We start from the raw sequence: 18,172 nt of genomic DNA on the forward strand, positions 1-18,172 counted from the left end.
TCTAACAACACACTGAAACTGTCTGAAAGTCATTTACCTTCTTGTGGAGTTCCTGTCTGTTCCTGCCCTCAATCCACACGTGTGTGTGCAGCACTCAGTCACTGAGCTCTGAATACCACACACACAATCACACTGTCCACTCCCCCTTCTTCCTGACCACTCCCACTCTTTTCCTCTCAACATCCCACCCTTCCTGCTCAACTCAAGTCCCTTGCCTCTCTTTATAATGCAAGTCAGCAGATAAATCAGTGAAGAACCCAAAAATCCTTGCCTTCATGCTAAACCTGCTCAAATACGGTAATAATATATATTTAGGAAATATAACACTGATCTATTTTTGATTAGAAAATGTTTGTATTCAGAGCTTCATATACAGTCTACATTTAATAATAATAATAATAATAATAATAGCAAAGTTCATAAACTGACAAAGTTGCTATTACACAAACAGTCAAAACCAGCCGCCACACTGGAATTCAGAGTCCCGTGATTCCCAATCTTTGTGCACAGGAAGAGATGTCAAACTGAGATACAACAAACAAAACATGAAAGCACAAACGCACAGACCTGACGTCACAGGAGGAAAACGTTCAAAGGCAAGAGTTCTGCTGGTGCACACGGGGGAAAACACACAGGAAAAAGATTCTAACTCAGGACAAACGTAAACTACTGTATACAAAGCAGATGTAAATGTCAAGGCCATTCAGCCCTGTTTGTTTTAGCACATTTTATCGGTCATTTATTGCACAATATAGACTGTATTGCCACTGTTGAAAGATGAAAGATATGGCCAACAATAGTCATGAAGTCTGCATTGTTTTTCATATCATACCTCCATTACATTTCAAGAATTATAATACCATTACCCAAGCTGTAGGTAAAACACTGTAGTTTCTTGCTCACTTTAAGCTATTGTTTAGCTTCAAAAGACTTAGGATGTAGTCTTCAAAAGACTTCGAATATAGTGGTGTTTTTGATGCATTCTTTTGTTTAGTTTTTTACTCCACTTTCATTGAATCCAAAAAGAGCACATTAACATTCAGCTAAAAACCTACTTTTGAGCTCCACATAAGAAAAAGAGTCAAACACATTATAAGTGCACAGTTAATTAAATAATCAAGATTGTGGCTGCTGTGATTCATTATGAATTGCTGATTACAGCATCCCATTTAAAAGACAAAAATACAGTTAAAATAGTCATATTGTGAAATATTATTAGAAATAAAATTTCTGTTTTCTATGTGAATATATTTTACAATGTAATTTATTCCCATGATCAAGGCTGAATTCTAATAGGCTGATCTGCTGCTCAAAGAAACATTTCTGATTATTATCAATGTTGAAAACAGTTGTGCTGCTTTTTTTAGGATTCAAAAGAACAGTATTTCCCTTTAAAAACTGTGAGAAGCTAGACATAACAGGGCCTTAGTTGTACAACAAGAACATTGGATTAGAGACTAATTTTGTTCTGAGAAAAGATTTTTGCAAAACACCTTGTGTGCTGCGATTCACAACTAAAAGAAGATGGCTGGGAAGTTTTGCATTTAATTCCAAATGTTGTTTTAACTAGCCATGAAAACAGACGGACGGCTAGCTCATTCTATCATTTCTCTATGCCTCCTGAAAAACCTTATTACTAAAGGAGACTTTTTCCCCTCATTGAATAATAGCTGCTTATGAAAATCCAGATTGGACTGTTATCAAAACAGAGCCAGACAGAACGATGTGTAATCACATGTACAAGTCTTTCTTTCCCAGTGCTGAAAACATCATTACATCATAACACCTGTTATTTTCAGTTAATGTTATAGATGTTCTGCAAGCTGGATGTAAGTAAGTTTGCAAAAAATTATAGCAGACAGGTAATGGTGCTGATTTTCAAACACCTCCAGAATGAGAAAGAATGTCTGGCTGAGATAACGCTTGAGAAAGAGCAATGGAAAGAGGGGAGTAACTTGAGGATAGAGAAGTGAAATAAACAAATATGACAGTGAGGAGCAGAGAGGAACGTGGGTTGATTTAGGTAAAAGAAGCAGAATTTTTTACATTCCCAACATTTCAGTCAGTAGAATGATGAGGCACCATAAAGTCATTAAAGGACAAATGCACGTGTGTGTGTATGTGTGTGTGTGTGTGTGTGTGTGTGTGTGTGTATGTGTGTGGGATGAGTAATGAAAAGAAAGTGAAAGAAAAAAAAAAAAAAAAGGGAGAACAGAGGATTGCTTACATTCACCGTACATACACAAATACTTAACACAAGTTTCCAACACAGTGTTAAAAAACCTTTTGCAAATGTACTTTTAGAATACTTTTCTGTGAATGTATACATTTGAGAAATGTATATAAAATCAACATTTAAAACATTAAATGTGCTTTATCTTCTGCTTACCAAGGCTGCATTTATTTGATCAAAACTGTAGTAAAACAGTAATATTGTGAAATATTATTACAATTTAAAATAGCTATTTTCTATTTGAATGTATATTTAAAAGGCATTTATTTCATCCATCCTCATTACTCAATTCTTCAGTGTCACATGATCCTTTAGAAATCATTCCAATATGCCGATTTGATGCTCAATTATTATTGTTGCACAGTTATTAATAATGGTTCTTATTGTTATCAATTGTTATCAATGTTAGACAGTTTTTGTTGGTTAGTATTTAGCGCAAACATTTTTTTCAAGATTCTTTGATGAATAGAAAATTTTTAAGTCAATGTTTCCAAAGAGGACTTTTTTTTTTAACAAACTTTAATTTAAAAAAGAACTAACTTCATAAACGATTTAACCCCCCAAAAGTAAAAAAAAAAAAAAAAAAACTACATTTATCAGAGCTAGAAATAAAGCAGTATGGCACTACCTAAACAATCAATCAAAATTGCAGTGATCCATTCCTTTATGAAATTTTAAATCTATATTCTTATTTTTGTGATTAGATGGCCAAAAACAATACGAAAGGTCTAATTCAAGATCCCAGTCTCACTGTATCCTTGAATTTTTCAACAGGCCAAAAAAATCTCCAGTCCTGCGTGTTCAGATTTATCTCTCCTCATTCCACATTAAGCCCCAAACTTCAGCCCAGTTATCCCTGAGATTTACCGCTCCTGATATTCACCACGCCACATTTACTCACCTGTAGGTCAAAGCTGCTTTGAGGATTTGGTCGTCGCTCTGTTCTGTGGCCAGCGGCCTGAACCTTCTCTAATACTCCTGTGAATGAGAACAGTGGAATGTAAACACAGACGTAAAGAGATATTTGTCCAGCCCTTTAGATAGAATCTCACCTTGTATCTCCTCATCTCTGAGCCGGCGAATGGCTGCCCGAATCAGTTTTCTCTCTTCATATTCACTGGCGCTTTGTAACTTGAAAGAAAGAAAGAAAAACAGAGGGCAGGACACAAAAACAGTATTTAGCTTGACATGAATGATATTTAGGCCCACACAGAATGTGAACCCACAGAATTCCACTGAAATAAAAAAAATTCCCCTGAATTCAAACAATCCCACACAACTGGTATTATACAAATTCCTCAATATAATCTTTTTAGCACTTTTGATTAACATATTTTAACATATTTGAAGGAATTGGTCACCCAAAAATGAATATTTGCTTAAAATGAACTACCCTCAGGCCATCCAAGAAGCACATTTGGAGAAATGTAGCATTACATCACTTGTTCACCAGCGGATCCTCTGCCGTGAATGGGTGCTACAATCAGAATAAGTTATGATGACTTTGTTTCTTACCAACAGGCAGTTTTTGGCTTCACAAGATATTAATTGATGGACTGAAGTGGTGTGGATTACGTCTGGATTATTTTGATGTTTTTATCATCTGTTTGGGCTTTCATTCTGACGGCACCCATTCACTACAAGGGATCCTGGATTAATGCTGAATTTCGCCAAATCTGTCAAAATTTTTATTTTGGGGTCCTTTAAATAATTTCTGAATAAACATACTGCAAAACAGGACAGTTTCCACGTAGGACTTGGAAATTACAGAAAGTAAGAGTTTTAGATTTCACAAAAAAAAAAAAAAAAAAAAAAAACATCCCATTATAAAAGAGAATCGTATGTAATTTGCATGTGCTATAGACATAATTCACAGAATAACAGAAATGATACCTCAGTCAATCTCCACTCATTGCTTTTATAAAGAACAGTAAACCTCACAACTCAACATAGAACAATGGGTATTTATTTGAAATGGGCTCTTTGCAGCCTTTTGTTTTACACTAACAAAGAGCTTACAGTACACAGTGTTTTTTTTTTTTTTTTCATGATTTCGGTGAGATGACAACATTCCATACGGGGCAGAAACACTTTATCAACCATCTCCAGAATACTGCAAGCACCATCTCACTCAAGGAATGTTGACAGGAGCAACACAACAGCATCATAGACAAACATTTTAAGTCTTCATAAATGGCCTTACCAGTCCAGTAAGTTCTTCGATGTCATTTATAGCCTGAATCTTCCCCGACAACATGTCTAATGAAGCCGTCAAATCAGGACTGCAAATAAAACCAAACAAGTTCAGATTCAAAATGTAATGGTTCATGTTATGCAAGACTTTCCACTGTGCTTTATGTAACAGATTCTTGCGTTTGCAAATTTTCCTTTTCAGATTAGGCATAAATAATAACTCTTAGATAATAAAGTAACAAATTCTTCATACCGGCACTGGTTTTCTTTATTCTCATGTCTGCTCTGGTGGGCATGTCTGAAACGCTTGCTGGTTAGCGCAGCCTCCATTTCTTCAATCTCACAGCGACGCAGTTCCCGGATCGCTGTACGGATCAGACGCCGCTCATCTATGTCGATAGTTTTATCAAGCTGGAGAAACAAAGAATATATAAACTTTGATTATGCAAAACAAAATTTTGTTGGAAAAGAGCTGTTGGGGTTAGATGTGGTACAATTAACTTGCATTATCCTCTATACAAAAGGATTTGAGGTAAATGCCTAATTATTTTTCAGAACATGCATAATACAATTTGAAATATCTTTAACACTGGTTAAATACTTTTAAAGATTTTATGGTTGCACTTTATTTTACAGTACGTGTACTAACATGTATTTATAGTGTACTTACAGTGTATTTCTCTAAGAAAGTTCTGGTAACACAAGGTAACTACATGGGGTAGGGTTAGGTTTAGGGGAAGGTTCAGGGTTAGTACCTAGTTATTACATAGTTATTGTAATTACTATAATAAGTACCTAGTATGTACATGAGGAACAGGACTGTAAAATAAAGTGCTAACGATTTTATTAATACACACCAAAATAAAATATCAAGTGATGGCAGAGCGCGGTGCAAACGGCTTAGTGAATTTTCCTGTCAACTGTCAACATGAGAAACACAGTGGCCTAGATAAAGAGGGTGACACATTTACACACTGACACTCTCAAACACTCACTCTGATTGAGCTCATGACCTAGAATGCCCAGCTGAAGACACAAAAGCACTGAAAAAAAAGTGATTGTGTGTACAGTCCATATAAGCTGTGAATGCTCTAGAGCCATATTTACATAATGAAATGTCGGAAAAATGTACATTTGTTTGTCAGTTTGTGAACAGATTCACATCAGCTTCTGCACCTAAGCTTATTTCACAAACCATAATTCTATGATTCATATTCCATATTTGGGATATTGACACAGCACTTTTTTTTTTTGGCAACATGGAAAAAAAGCATAACTTAATGTAATGCAATTAGTGTAATAAACTGGTCCTAATTCTAAATGTACACTTGCCTTGTGTTTCTCAAATTTTCAATTTTGGGCTGTTTCTTTGAGTTTGTCCTGAGCCGATTGCCCTAAAACCTCTACACAGTTATTGTATTTGGTGGTTGGCAGCATACCCATTACAGCCTACTGTAAATCACCAGTATGTAGTTGTGGGAGGACATGTAGAAATAGTTTATTATCAGTAGGAAACAAGTGTGTTGGGTAGATTTGACTTCCCATGTCTTATCAATACATCCATATTAATGCCCTGTGTGACGGAAGAATGACTGGACTATTTCAGACAGAGCGCCAGATAAATATATCTAGAGACTTTTGAGTTACCAATATTTTGTGAACACTTCATAATGAACATTATAAACAGAACAATATTATCAACACTAAATAAGTAGGCCTCATCTACTATTTAACTTAGAAGTGATATGCTGTGGAGAAATTTAGCATTCACATCACGTGCCCACCAATGGATCCTCTGCAGTGAATGGGTGCCATCAGAATGGGAGTTCAAACAGCTGATATAAGCACCACAATAATCCACCAGTAATCCACTTGGCTTGGATTATGTCTTGTAAAACGAAAAACTATTTAGTTAGAAACAATCCAGCATTAAGGCGTTTTAACTTTAAACCAACCATAATCCATAATAATGCTTCCGCTAGTGAAAAAGTCCATACCCCTTTTGTCCCCTCACATCAAAATCAACGGTGCTTAAACTCTGATTATTTCCCTCCTGATTCAGACAGACAGACAAGTTTTTCAATGGAGGAAGCCGTATTATGGATTATGGACAAAAAACCTTCCTGATGGATTTATTTATTAGAACGGACACTGAGACAAACACTTAAAAGGATTGACTTTGTTCATGTGTTTCTTTTAATGATAGCAGTCAAATTTTTACAACTAAACAATTATTTTTTCCAAATTCCATTTTATTCTATTTAAAATTTTTCTGGATTCAGATGTTCATGACACTTTCTTTTGTTATTTCTTAAGCATATGTATTGCACCGTTTTCCTCTACTACTTTCATACAAAATTCCCTGTTTATGAATGCAGATGATCAGCATCATGCAAGGATAAGGCCGGTGACACACTGGCTGCGTGTCAGGACCGTGGCGGCTGCCTCGCGTTTTCTGTGTCTTTACACACCAGAACCGTGCCTGATGCGGCGCTGGCACGCTGCTGCTGCTTGTTTGACAGGTGCAATATTTGAAAATCGATAATTATTTATTTTTTATATTATATTTATATCTGAATTTATGTCAACCTATAGACTTTCAAATATCAAAATGTCATGAATTAATATGTATTTGTATACAAAATGACATATAGACATATTTTCCTATTATATTTTGCCTGGAAACGCTTCCAACATGCGCGCATCACATTAAAAATAGGAATCGGTTCTATTTCTAGCATGCACGCGTTTTCCGCGCAACTCGAGCAGTGCCTGAGACGCGCGTCTCACGCAGGCAGTCTGCAAGCTCTAACCTGTTAACATGGGAACCGAAATAAAAACAGACACGCCACGCAGCTGAGACACTTGCGCCACGCATCCAGTGTGCAGCCGGCCTAAGTGCATTCACATGTGGTATCCTCTTGGGTGGTCTGATCACAAGTGAACAGCAGACACTACAGGTATAATAGGGTCTTGGGGATGCATAATGAGTAATACACTAAAAAGCATGCAGAGAAGACCAAATGTAAGAATTTAAACTATCAAAGTGCTTCTGAAAAGTCACACATTTCAATATGAATTAATAATCAAAAGATTATTAGTTTCACTACTGTTGAAGAGCATTGTCGCTAGGTGATGAAGGTAAGACTGATGGAAACTTTACATTTTCCATCAATCTTGGTAATGGAAATAGATGCAAAAGCAGAGAGAGAGAGAGAGAGAGAGAGAGAGAGAGACAGAGAGAGAGAGGACTGAGAGAGATGTGAATCAGCAGTCCATTCCAGCTTCAGCGCAAGTATGACCATATAAGGACATAGGCCTCAAAATCCTGCCCCCAGATTGTGATGCGGGCTGAATAAGAGAGGTGAAGGCCAAACTAAGACAGCAAGATAATAAGAGTATAAGTGACACATTCAGGAAGATGAGCAATGACCTGGAACACCTACAAATGTCTGCGAGACCCAACATAAACATTTCCATTTCCTAGAGGTTACTTCCTTAAAACTTCCAAAGGATATTCAAGTTAATTTAGTTTGTCCAAACAGTGTTAATAGTGTGTTTGTAGTATGCAGGCAGTCTTGTCAAATGTGGGATCTAAGAATATATTTAATGCCATCTCTTACAATAATGGGTCAGCACTATATGAAAGACCACACATAGAAGTTTTGTTGACATTGGTGGTACATTTGAGGTAAAAGAAGCTTTTTGACATACAATTTTGAAGCAGAAAGGCTGCTTCCACATGTAAAACCCTCAAACAAAACAAACTTTAAGGCCTCTGAAAACTTTATTTAGCCTACTATAAGGATAAAGCAGTGTCCATAATTCACTTGACTCAATAATATGTATTATTAGGGATCACAAAAATGACATATTTTCATATATAAATTGATCTCACTAGTTGATTTAAGGTCAGTTTCAGGGTTCACATGACACATGAACACATTTACAAAGTATTGGGATGTGGAATTAAGAAAATAAAGAAAAATAATTTGATGGATTTCCCAAAATGTGTGCTGTCAAAATTAGGGCTGTAATGATGTATGTAAAGATATTTATTTTATTTTGTGTTATTTGATTTAGGACTTGTTTTAAAATTTCAATTTAGTTTTGTTATTTACATTAGTTTAAATTTGGTTATTTAGCAGAGGCTTTTATCCAAAGCGACTTACAAATGAAGACAATAGAAGCAAACGAATCCAACAAAATAGCAATAATATGCAAGTGCTATATTATCATAGTGTTGCATTTCATTTAAATAAAAAAAAAAACCATGCAGCATATTCAGCATTTTATTATCGTCAAAGCAATAATAAAAGGATACATTTAATTTAAAATTTTACTTTCATCTCATTTTGGTTAAAAAAAACAAAAAACCTTCAATCGAATAAAAATGGTGAATAGAGTCATGAGTTGAGTGAATCATTACATACCTAGTCAAAAATCGAATCTTTGAAAACATAATGGCTCAAATAAACAAAGACCACAAATGCATCAGAAGAAAATTACAACTACAAGAGGGGTTAGATGACAACAGCATAGAAATTAAATTATGGTGGAGGATTCCTGTAAATATTGTCATTAAAAAAATACAACAATCACCTGTCCTAAGCAATCCCATCAACAAAAACATAAATCGCTATCAATGTTTCTGTGGAGTTAAATTTTATCTTGCATCAAAAAGAACAAACAAAAAAGGTAGGCACAGCACAGCTCACTAGCACTGATGTTAAAGGTCAACTCAACAGTATTAAGTTTTGTGGCTGTAAAATATGGCTTTCTTCAACAGCAGCCCAATATCAACTTCTAACTCAACCAATGACTTTGGATTAGGACTGAATGCAGAAAGATAGGAGACAACTGTGCAACATCAAAAAGTTTACAAACAATAATAATTTTTTTGATTTCCCTAACTTCAAACCCAATCCCTGCTCCCCAGAACCAGAGTGCTCAAAAAATATGCATTAAACACGTCACGCACAACCGGACTTCCCGAACCTGAAAGGTGTGTCATGGTCTACTAACTCCAATTCTGTTCCTGTAATCCCATTCAAATTTCCTGCATGATTTCCAAACTGATCAGGGTGTCCTTTCCAAAGAACTTTTTACCAGAAGCCATTAAATTTCAATCAGTTGGGCAATCTGAGATAAGCAACAGTGACTGTTGATGGTGATGTGACATGGTTTTGTTCACATGGCAAAGTTTAAAGGGAAAGTTCACGCAAAAATGAAATTCTGTCATTTACTCACCCATGTTATTCAAACTCATGGGACATTTGATCATATTTGAAACACAAAAGGAAACACACGATTACTATTGCATTCCCTCGATTTTCAATTTCGTTCACTCGATTTATAAATTGTGTGCACGATTTACTAATTTGTTCCTCGATTTGCTAAATCGAACACAATATTAAATCAAGGGAATGCAATAGTATGTCATGTGCGGGGCTCCGTATAAACTTAATACACATGTACTGAACAATTTAATTCCAAGTCTTCTGAAGAGACATGATTGCTTTATGTGATTAACATTTCACTTAGGCTTTTATTCACATATTATCATTGATCAATGCACTAGAGATTAAAGGGTTAGGTAATAAACCATGACAAAAAGTCTGAATGCAGGGAAGTCGTGGCCTAATGGTTAGTGAGTCGGACTCGCAATCAAAGGGTTGTGAGTTAGAGTGTCGGGCCGGCAGGAATTGTAGTTTGGGGAAGCATGTAGCATGTACAGTTCTCTCTCCACCTTCAATACCACGACTTAGGTGCCCTTGAGCAAGGCACCGAACCACCAACTGCTCCCCGGGCACCACAGCATAAATGGCTGCCCACTGCTCTGGGTGTATGTTCACAGTGTGTGTGTTCACTTTGGATGGGTTAAAAGCAGAGCACGAATTCTGAGTATGGATCACCATACTTGGCTGTATGTCATGTCACACTTTTCATATTTTAATCATGCTTTATAAAGTACCATTTCAGCTGCTTTTTTACAGCGGTTAGCTGGGAAACAATTGCAAGGCCACTGTTCCATAAGAGCCATTAACTGTCAGAGAGTGGATTTTAATTTTTTATTAGCCTGTCTGTTGTTAGTGTTCAGAATAATGATAAAATGGGTCAAAATTTTTGTTATAAATCTTATGCAAGAAAACGAATTCTTCAATACATGCTATTTGTGATGAGAAGTCCTGGTCAGTTGTGCACTTCTGCAAAGGGCATACTTACACTTTCACATGACAAAAATGCGGACTATAATTAGTCATTACTAATCTGATTGTGATTAGTGTCCCTATTATGCCATTATCAATATTGCCTTTAATGCAATGTAGCTGTATGTGAGTGTAAATAATCTGCAAAGTTGTAAAGCTGAAAGTGGACGATAAATAAAGTTATTGTCTCCCGAAAAAAAAAAAAATCATCTCTGAACAGCTGAAACGAGTCGTAAGTAATTCAAATACCACTTCCGTGACGGCTACACACAGTACCGTCGCAAGGGCTGTGCCAAGTGTGCGACCGCACAGGACCTCGTGCCTCTAGAGGACCTCGCTGCTGGCCTGCATTTTATGTCATTTAATTTTATGACTTCTTTTTCATCCCATTTTCTCCTCTGATAGACTAAAATAGACCAAAATAGACTAAAACAGCTGATAGACAGTATAAGACTGTGTATAAGAATCAGTTAAAGATAAACTCTTTGGCTGGTCTAAAGCCCTGCATTTCACCCACATCATAGTTCAGATGCGGGCCGGGCCTCGGGTATGTTTTAGGCTTAGGCTTATTTTTATATTTTAAACATCCATCAATTAGTGATGAAAAAAAATGCTGCACTGGTTGAAACAACACGAGACCGTGACTGTCAAGAGCGGCTCGACTAGGTTCACTGTCTGACACTGGCTGCTTGGTCGTTACTTTAGAAAACAAAAACTTATCTTAAATGAACAAATAATGCTCCAAACTTTTTCTAAATTAACTTCTAACAAAATATAATCACTTTGCCATTACACACAAAACTGAACAATTGTAATAGCTGGAACAGTAGTATAAGCTGTTTCGGGCTAGGGCTTACGCCGCCTTCACACTGGCAGTTGAAATCAGCTCTGATACGGCTACGAAACGACCGGAAGTCATTCATTTCCTATGGAGATTCGCAGACCGCATGCGAATGGCTACGAACCGGGTCCGAACGAGTGTGGTGCGAAAAAAATTGTGTCCGTTGGTCATACGGATGCGTTCAAAAAATTGAACTCTTGCGAAAGGCTACGGACGGTACCTATCCGACAATTCCAGCGGAAGTTGGCGTTGCTATGGTACTGATAAACAAACCTGAATTCATAACTTTTAATAAAATAATGATTTTATAACGATAAGTTGTCATGTCATTTTTTTATTTTCATGATTTTGTTGGTCCAAATAAATCAGTAGATCCTTATGAACGTGTGCATGACCGTGATTCGTGCACAAGCATGTCAGTGAGCAGGCCATAACAATCGATCAGATGCTTTTTAAAGTTGTGTTACTATAGCACCCCCCCCCACACACACACACACACACACACAAACACACAACTTCACAAAGGACCTCGCACCCCCCTTGCGATAGCCCTGGCTACATATCACGAGTAGGGCTGGGCGATATGGCCTCCGTATCTCTATTTTATTTTTTTTTAATTCGATTTCCGATTTTTTTCCGATTTTCCCCACTACTTAAGGAAAGCAATAAGTACAAACAGCAGACAACTTAAAGCAAATTTTGCTTTTATTTAATCAAAAGTAGGACTGCTCCGATCACGATCGGCCGATTGTTGATGAGCATCTCGTCAGTAAAGCCGGTTCTCTAATCAGCGGTTTAAATTCCATCAGGTGCATGATTTCACATTGAGCAGCTGTTACTACACAGAGCCGTTTGTTAACTGAGAAGATGCGCAAATAAACGCTGAAAATGAAGTGGATTTGTGCATCTTCTCAGTTATGGCTCCTTGTAGTAACAGCTGCTCGATGTGAAATCACGCACCTGAGGGAATTTACCGCTGATTAGAAAACCGGCTTTACTGACGAGATGCGCATTAACGATCGGCCGATTGTGATCGGAGCAGCCCTAATCAAAAGCAAGACAAATGTAACCCCCATTTTCATATTCGGCTGGTGCTGCTACTTTTGACTGCAATGGGCTGTAGGCAGCGTGGGGTCTCTTACTCCACGTCTATCGCAGCAAACCCATACAAGTTCCAAACAACAGATGATTTTATTCCTTTCTTGAGAACAAACTTCCAACTCTCACTGGTAGCCATGTTGTCGCTTGCTGTTTCGTGTGTGCTATGATGTTGTTGTTGTTGTTGTTGCTTGCCATACTGCCATGTGAAACTAACGCTACGGAAGCTCCGGGGAGCCAAAAATGTGCCATTACACAAAAACTCAATTTACTTATTTTTTTAAATCACCTGTAACAAAAAATTCGAATTCATTCAATTGATTTTTCGCCCAGGCCTAATCACGAGGTAGCACATTTGCATAATGCGCGCCTATGTTCCATGTTGGTTGGCTGCAAAACAACTTGACCCTGCACACAAAAACTAAATTCTACTGACAACTTCTCCAATCTCAGGGAGTTCAACGTGGGATTCACAAAACGCTTGCTATTGAAAGATGAATCAGTTATCCTGTTTATTTGGACCAGCTGCCCCACTGAATCACAACCTGTAATTATGATTAATAATACATGTTTATATTTTCTATAGAGAATTTAAAATACAGAACTATTGAAATAGGTGTATTGTTTCCGACATCGCTGTATGTCGTAGACCAATCACAACAGACTAGGCCATCTGACCAATCAGAACAGACTGACGGAATTAATTGTGTGAGAATCGCTGGAAAATGAGGTATGCATATGCATATTTTGAGGGGGAAAAAGGCTTTTTTGACCTTGTATGTATGTAATCCTATTGTAGGAAACTCCCAAAACAATATTAGGAACCGTAAAAATTGCATAATAGGGCAATTTAAACTCCTTTATTTTTCCTTTTTGGAGACTGATATTCATCTTAATGATTTGCTAACAACAAAAAAAGATTGAAACTCTACTGGAAAGCAAATAATGTGGAAGACATGAATGACAATTGTGGTCTGCCTCCAAGCTCTACATAAACAGACACCAATTATACAGTCCTTTGGGAACCTGTATCAGGAAATGCCTCCAAAGTTGAAGAGACCAACTATTAAGACAAATAAACATCCCTAATGAAAAACTAATTGAAACTTCAATTCCTCAATCTTGAACAAATTAAAAAAATATATCTATATTCACACACAACTAAAAATAAGCCCCATAAGAGTCAACAAGAAAGTTGGAGAAAACTCCACATGCTCCAAAATCCACGAGGGACTGTGACACTCATGACCTCTGTGGAATCGTGTCTCACAGACATTCAAACATTGTGAAGAGGGGAGAGTGGAAAATATTTGCAGGGAGAGAAGAGGTGGGAATCGACAGTACTTTTAGACTTCCTTCAGGACCACACATGGAAATTCAATTTAACAGATTTGCCAGCTCTAAAAATGTGGTGACTAAAATTGAATTAATTTCAAACCCTAATGTTAATAATATCAATATTGAATCTGTTTAGCATGTTTTCACGGGACTGTTAAAATTTCAGAATACAATAACATCTTGAAAGAATAGTTTTTGCACAATAATCTGACACACCTGCTCCCACGACACTTTAAACCGTATGAAAGTGTAAATGCAGCCAAAACCAGCTTATTATATTATATAGTAGCTTGTTTTTCAATACGATTGTCACAATACCAACATTTCAGCATTTCAATATAAATATCAGAATGGTTTAATTAATTATAATTATACACACACACACACACACACACACACACAATGACTGGTTCTTGAATTCTAAGATCATAATCTTTAGACACCACACACGGCCTGACAGTCGTGTAGTGTGTTCTTGGCTTAAGCTGGTTGAGACCCAGCAACCACAAACAAACTGTACCTTGTTACAAATATCAGTCTAACCATTTCAAGCCGTCATGACTAGACTGTTCCAATAGAGTGGCCTTTCTGCAAACATGCATACAGAGAGGAATAAGGATGGAAAAAACAGGCAATATTTATTTTTCCCTATTGCTTTGAATGCAGGTTTTGTGCTCTGTGTTCTAAGTCCTTACACACGGATGGTTTAAACCTGCCTTACAATATAGCTTTATGAAGTTATGACTCGAGACACAGAAGAGCTTATTCAATTGTGTAGGACTTTGTGATGCTGTACTTGACTGGGAATTTTCTATTAGGTTGGTATATACTACAACTATTTTAGGGACAATTTTCCTATGATAGTAAATAATTTCAATGTTTTTATTTTATTTTATTTTATTATGAATGATACAACACCAATCCAAGATAATGGGGTGTGTGCAACACCATACCCATATCAGCAGGCTAATTAATAAATCTCTCATATAGAGATATAATTTGCAGTCAATCTAACATGGCTTTCACTTTCAGAAGCATGTTTAGTTATTTATTTAAAAGTTAAGCTCCTTCTTATACAATCTGCAGAGACTGCAGGACTTGCAAAAACATTCATTTGGACAAATAACATGTAATGTAATTCTGTATTAACAATATCAGATTGTGACTGTCTTTTTATTAACTCACATTGGACAATTATCTAATATTGTATGAATGCAAATTGGTATGAAATTCCATTCCAATACCAGTGTTTTGATTAAATCTTTGTAATAAACATGAATTCTTCAGTATTTTGACCACAAAAGAAGAATGTCAAGAGTATACTGATGACAGTGCTACAACTCATCAAGTTGATCCAATTTTGCATAATGTTTTTTATGTTTTTATCCTCATTGATGTCTGCCACACATAAAAGCTAATAAGACAGAAACTCTTGATCAATTCAAAAGAATAAACAGTAAATATTTTGAGTATTTATAATGTACAAGAATGCAGTGGTTTTAACCAATAAAGCACTTTGTAAATAGGGTCACTCCATGGATCCTGGCGTAGGCGACACTTGCAGCTGTATTATAGTGTGGCATTGTTGCCCTCACAGAGGCTCTCAAACACCCACTTCACGCACATTCCTGGCTGTTTCACACAACTGCTCTTCATTCCAACTACCACTCACTGAAAATTATTTGTTTCCTTCCAAGCACCTGATATCTGGCCTAGGGCAGCATGATTGACAAGACAGCCACTGACTCAACAGAAACCAGACAAAAAAAAAAAAACAGATGTCTTTTTGTTGTTGTTGTTGATTCATATGAAACTGAAGGTGTTGCTGTGGTGGTTGTTCATGACAGTTGGAACATAAAAAGTCAAATGTGCACTTGACTTTTTGTGCACATTTGTGACTCTAGTTTGTCACAGTGATTTATGACTATCTCTCCATCTATCAGCCTGGAAGTTTATTTAGGAACTCCTGCTGCTTCACACCCATGTTCACACCTAATCAGTTTATTTGGTTCATTTCCATCTGTTTCTCTCAGTCTCATATCATGCACACTGACTCAGACTCAGTTATGTGCAGCTGCTTGTTAGGACATTTCATTTTTCCACTCATATTGATTATGTCTGGTGAATTTGTACCATTACTCTGGACTGTACTGTTGACTCAGGCTCTGCCTGTCTGTAATATGTATGTATATTGTGTTTGTTATATTGTTTGGTTTGTAAAGCTCCTTGAGCTGGCTGAAAATGCTGCAAAAGTAATCATACACACTCTAACAGCAAGACATGAATGGTCATTTAACATCAACACAGATGTTTCTCGAGACTGATATGTCAGGAGTCTCATGCGAGTGATAAATTGTAATCACATTTCTCAAATGTAATATTTTAATCTTTATTTATTTATTTTTTTAAAGTTCTTTGTAAAAGCACTGATAAAAACTGACAGATACAATAGCATTTTTTTAATTAATGTAGATATTATAAATCTACTTTTAGTATTTAATTATTGCTCTTTGGGTTTGTTTGTTTGTCCAATATAAATGCCATTTTATAAATGTACCTGTAAACTCAGGTGTCACAATCATGAATAGTAAAAATTATGGACAAATATTCGTTTTTGATTTCGGAGAAATAAAATATTATTGGCGACAACATCATCATAGTTGTTACTGTAAAGGTTGAACTATATTAAGCCTTCTGCATACACTTTGTTAATTTTTAACCATTTTACAACCTGACATGTGCGCTTGAGCCCGCATATTCTGTTTACTGAGCGATTTTTTCATACAGATGTGAACACTTGATGAAGCACGTACCTTTTTGCCAAAAAAATAAAGTGATGCCAAAGCTTAAATGTATGTAAAAAAAAAAAAAAAAAAAAAAAGGGAATTTCTGAGCTGAACTCACCAGATTGCGCAGTGAGGACTCGTCCATGCTGGAGTATCGCTTCTCTGAAATCTTCTCAGACATTTTATTACCGGTGTGAATGGCTAGCTCATTCGATACGAGTGTAAAATACTGTTAAATTAACCGTCATATACACATAATAGTGAGGCTCACGTTGAATACATCAGAGTAAGTTAGGTCTTGGTCCGGTTAACTCGGAGAAAATGCTCTCTAATAGAAGAAGAGAGTATTGGAGCCTAACGAAACATGCGTAAAATGAAAAGCTCTCCTTGTTAACGAACTGCAGTAGTTTGTTTCCACACGCTCCAACCGTTTCACGGATCACAGCAGAGACAGACAGTCAGACTACATGCCTTCGGAGTCACGAGCGGTGAGTGATTTGAGTTAAAGCCCCGCCCCTTACACACCGCCAGCCAATAACAAGCCGGCAAATTCAAAACCTCACACGCTCAAATAAGAACGTTAATGCTTGATTGGTCTAACAAACTAACACATTGTTATTTGTTTTTTTTTTGTTTAGTTTTTTTTGTTTGTTTGTTTGTTTTTTTTGCAGCAAATAATCTGGTACTGCGACCTGCTAACAAATGAATTCAGTGTCACATTTACTTTCTCTCTTCACTTCATTTCCTCCACGCCCTGTCTGTCTGCTTACTAACCGACTTGTGCAAGACTCAACATAGCTGCAGCATAACAGAGATAGTTAACTATTTTAAACCAAACAGTAAGAAACTTAATCAAAATACAATTAAGTAGAATATAGGTAAACGGTTGCTTTCAGTACGGCTTTTTTTTAATTGTTATAAGGACTTTGGCACTCAAGAAATATGAATGAGTGGCGATAATATGAGTTTACTTTTCTTACACAGATGAAAAAAAGCCATAATTTAAAGATCAATATAATTTCAGCAGAATAACTAGTATACTCATAAAAACAACTGTAAACTGTTAATCCAGGTGTCAACAATAATAAACACCTTTTAGATTTTTGATATTTATTCAAATAAACAAAAATATATGTAAAAAAGAAAAGAAAAGAAATGCTATTTTTCCACAACCGAATAGGCTAAAACTTAAAATTAAGGCCCAATAGCATTTGAGAATGACTTAAAGTCATAAAAACAACTGTGCTCATCTAGGTCAACTATAATGCAGACCTTTTACATTTTTTATATTTATTAATATACACTGAAAATCATATGAAAAAAAATCTAACTGATCTTCAAATTTGGATTTGAGTCGAGCGGCAAACTTCCTGCTTGCTCTCCTGAAGCCAACAAGGAAGTGACTAACACTGTAATTCATCGACTGGCTGCACAAATGAGTAATAGACTCTCCATGTTCAAATGCCCAACTTTA

At 36.4% G+C, this 18,172-nt stretch overlaps 1 protein-coding gene across 4 annotated transcripts in view; it reads right to left on the reverse strand.

Moving 5' to 3' along the window:
* LOC113094271 (smoothelin-like) overlaps positions 1-17,191 on the reverse strand; it is a 62,479-nt gene extending 45,288 nt beyond the window's left edge. For 3 of the 4 annotated variants that reach the window (XM_026259975.1, XM_026259973.1, XM_026259974.1), the window contains exons 1-5: positions 16,817-17,191; positions 4,680-4,837; positions 4,437-4,515; positions 3,286-3,364; positions 3,135-3,211 (exon numbers count right to left, since the gene is read on the reverse strand). In XM_026259975.1, the coding sequence (XP_026115760.1) occupies positions 3,135-3,211; positions 3,286-3,364; positions 4,437-4,515; positions 4,680-4,837; positions 16,817-16,879 (456 nt within the window). In that variant the 5' untranslated portion in view covers positions 16,880-17,191. The remainder of the gene's footprint in view (positions 1-3,134; positions 3,212-3,285; positions 3,365-4,436; positions 4,516-4,679; positions 4,838-16,816) is intronic. The other variant, XM_026259976.1, reaches the window with a different exon arrangement.
* Positions 17,192-18,172: the final 981 nt, after the last annotated feature.

Source organism: Carassius auratus, unplaced genomic scaffold (assembly GCF_003368295.1).
Source record: "Carassius auratus strain Wakin unplaced genomic scaffold, ASM336829v1 scaf_tig00215316, whole genome shotgun sequence".
In the NCBI taxonomy this organism is placed as follows: Eukaryota; Metazoa; Chordata; class Actinopteri; order Cypriniformes; family Cyprinidae; genus Carassius; species Carassius auratus.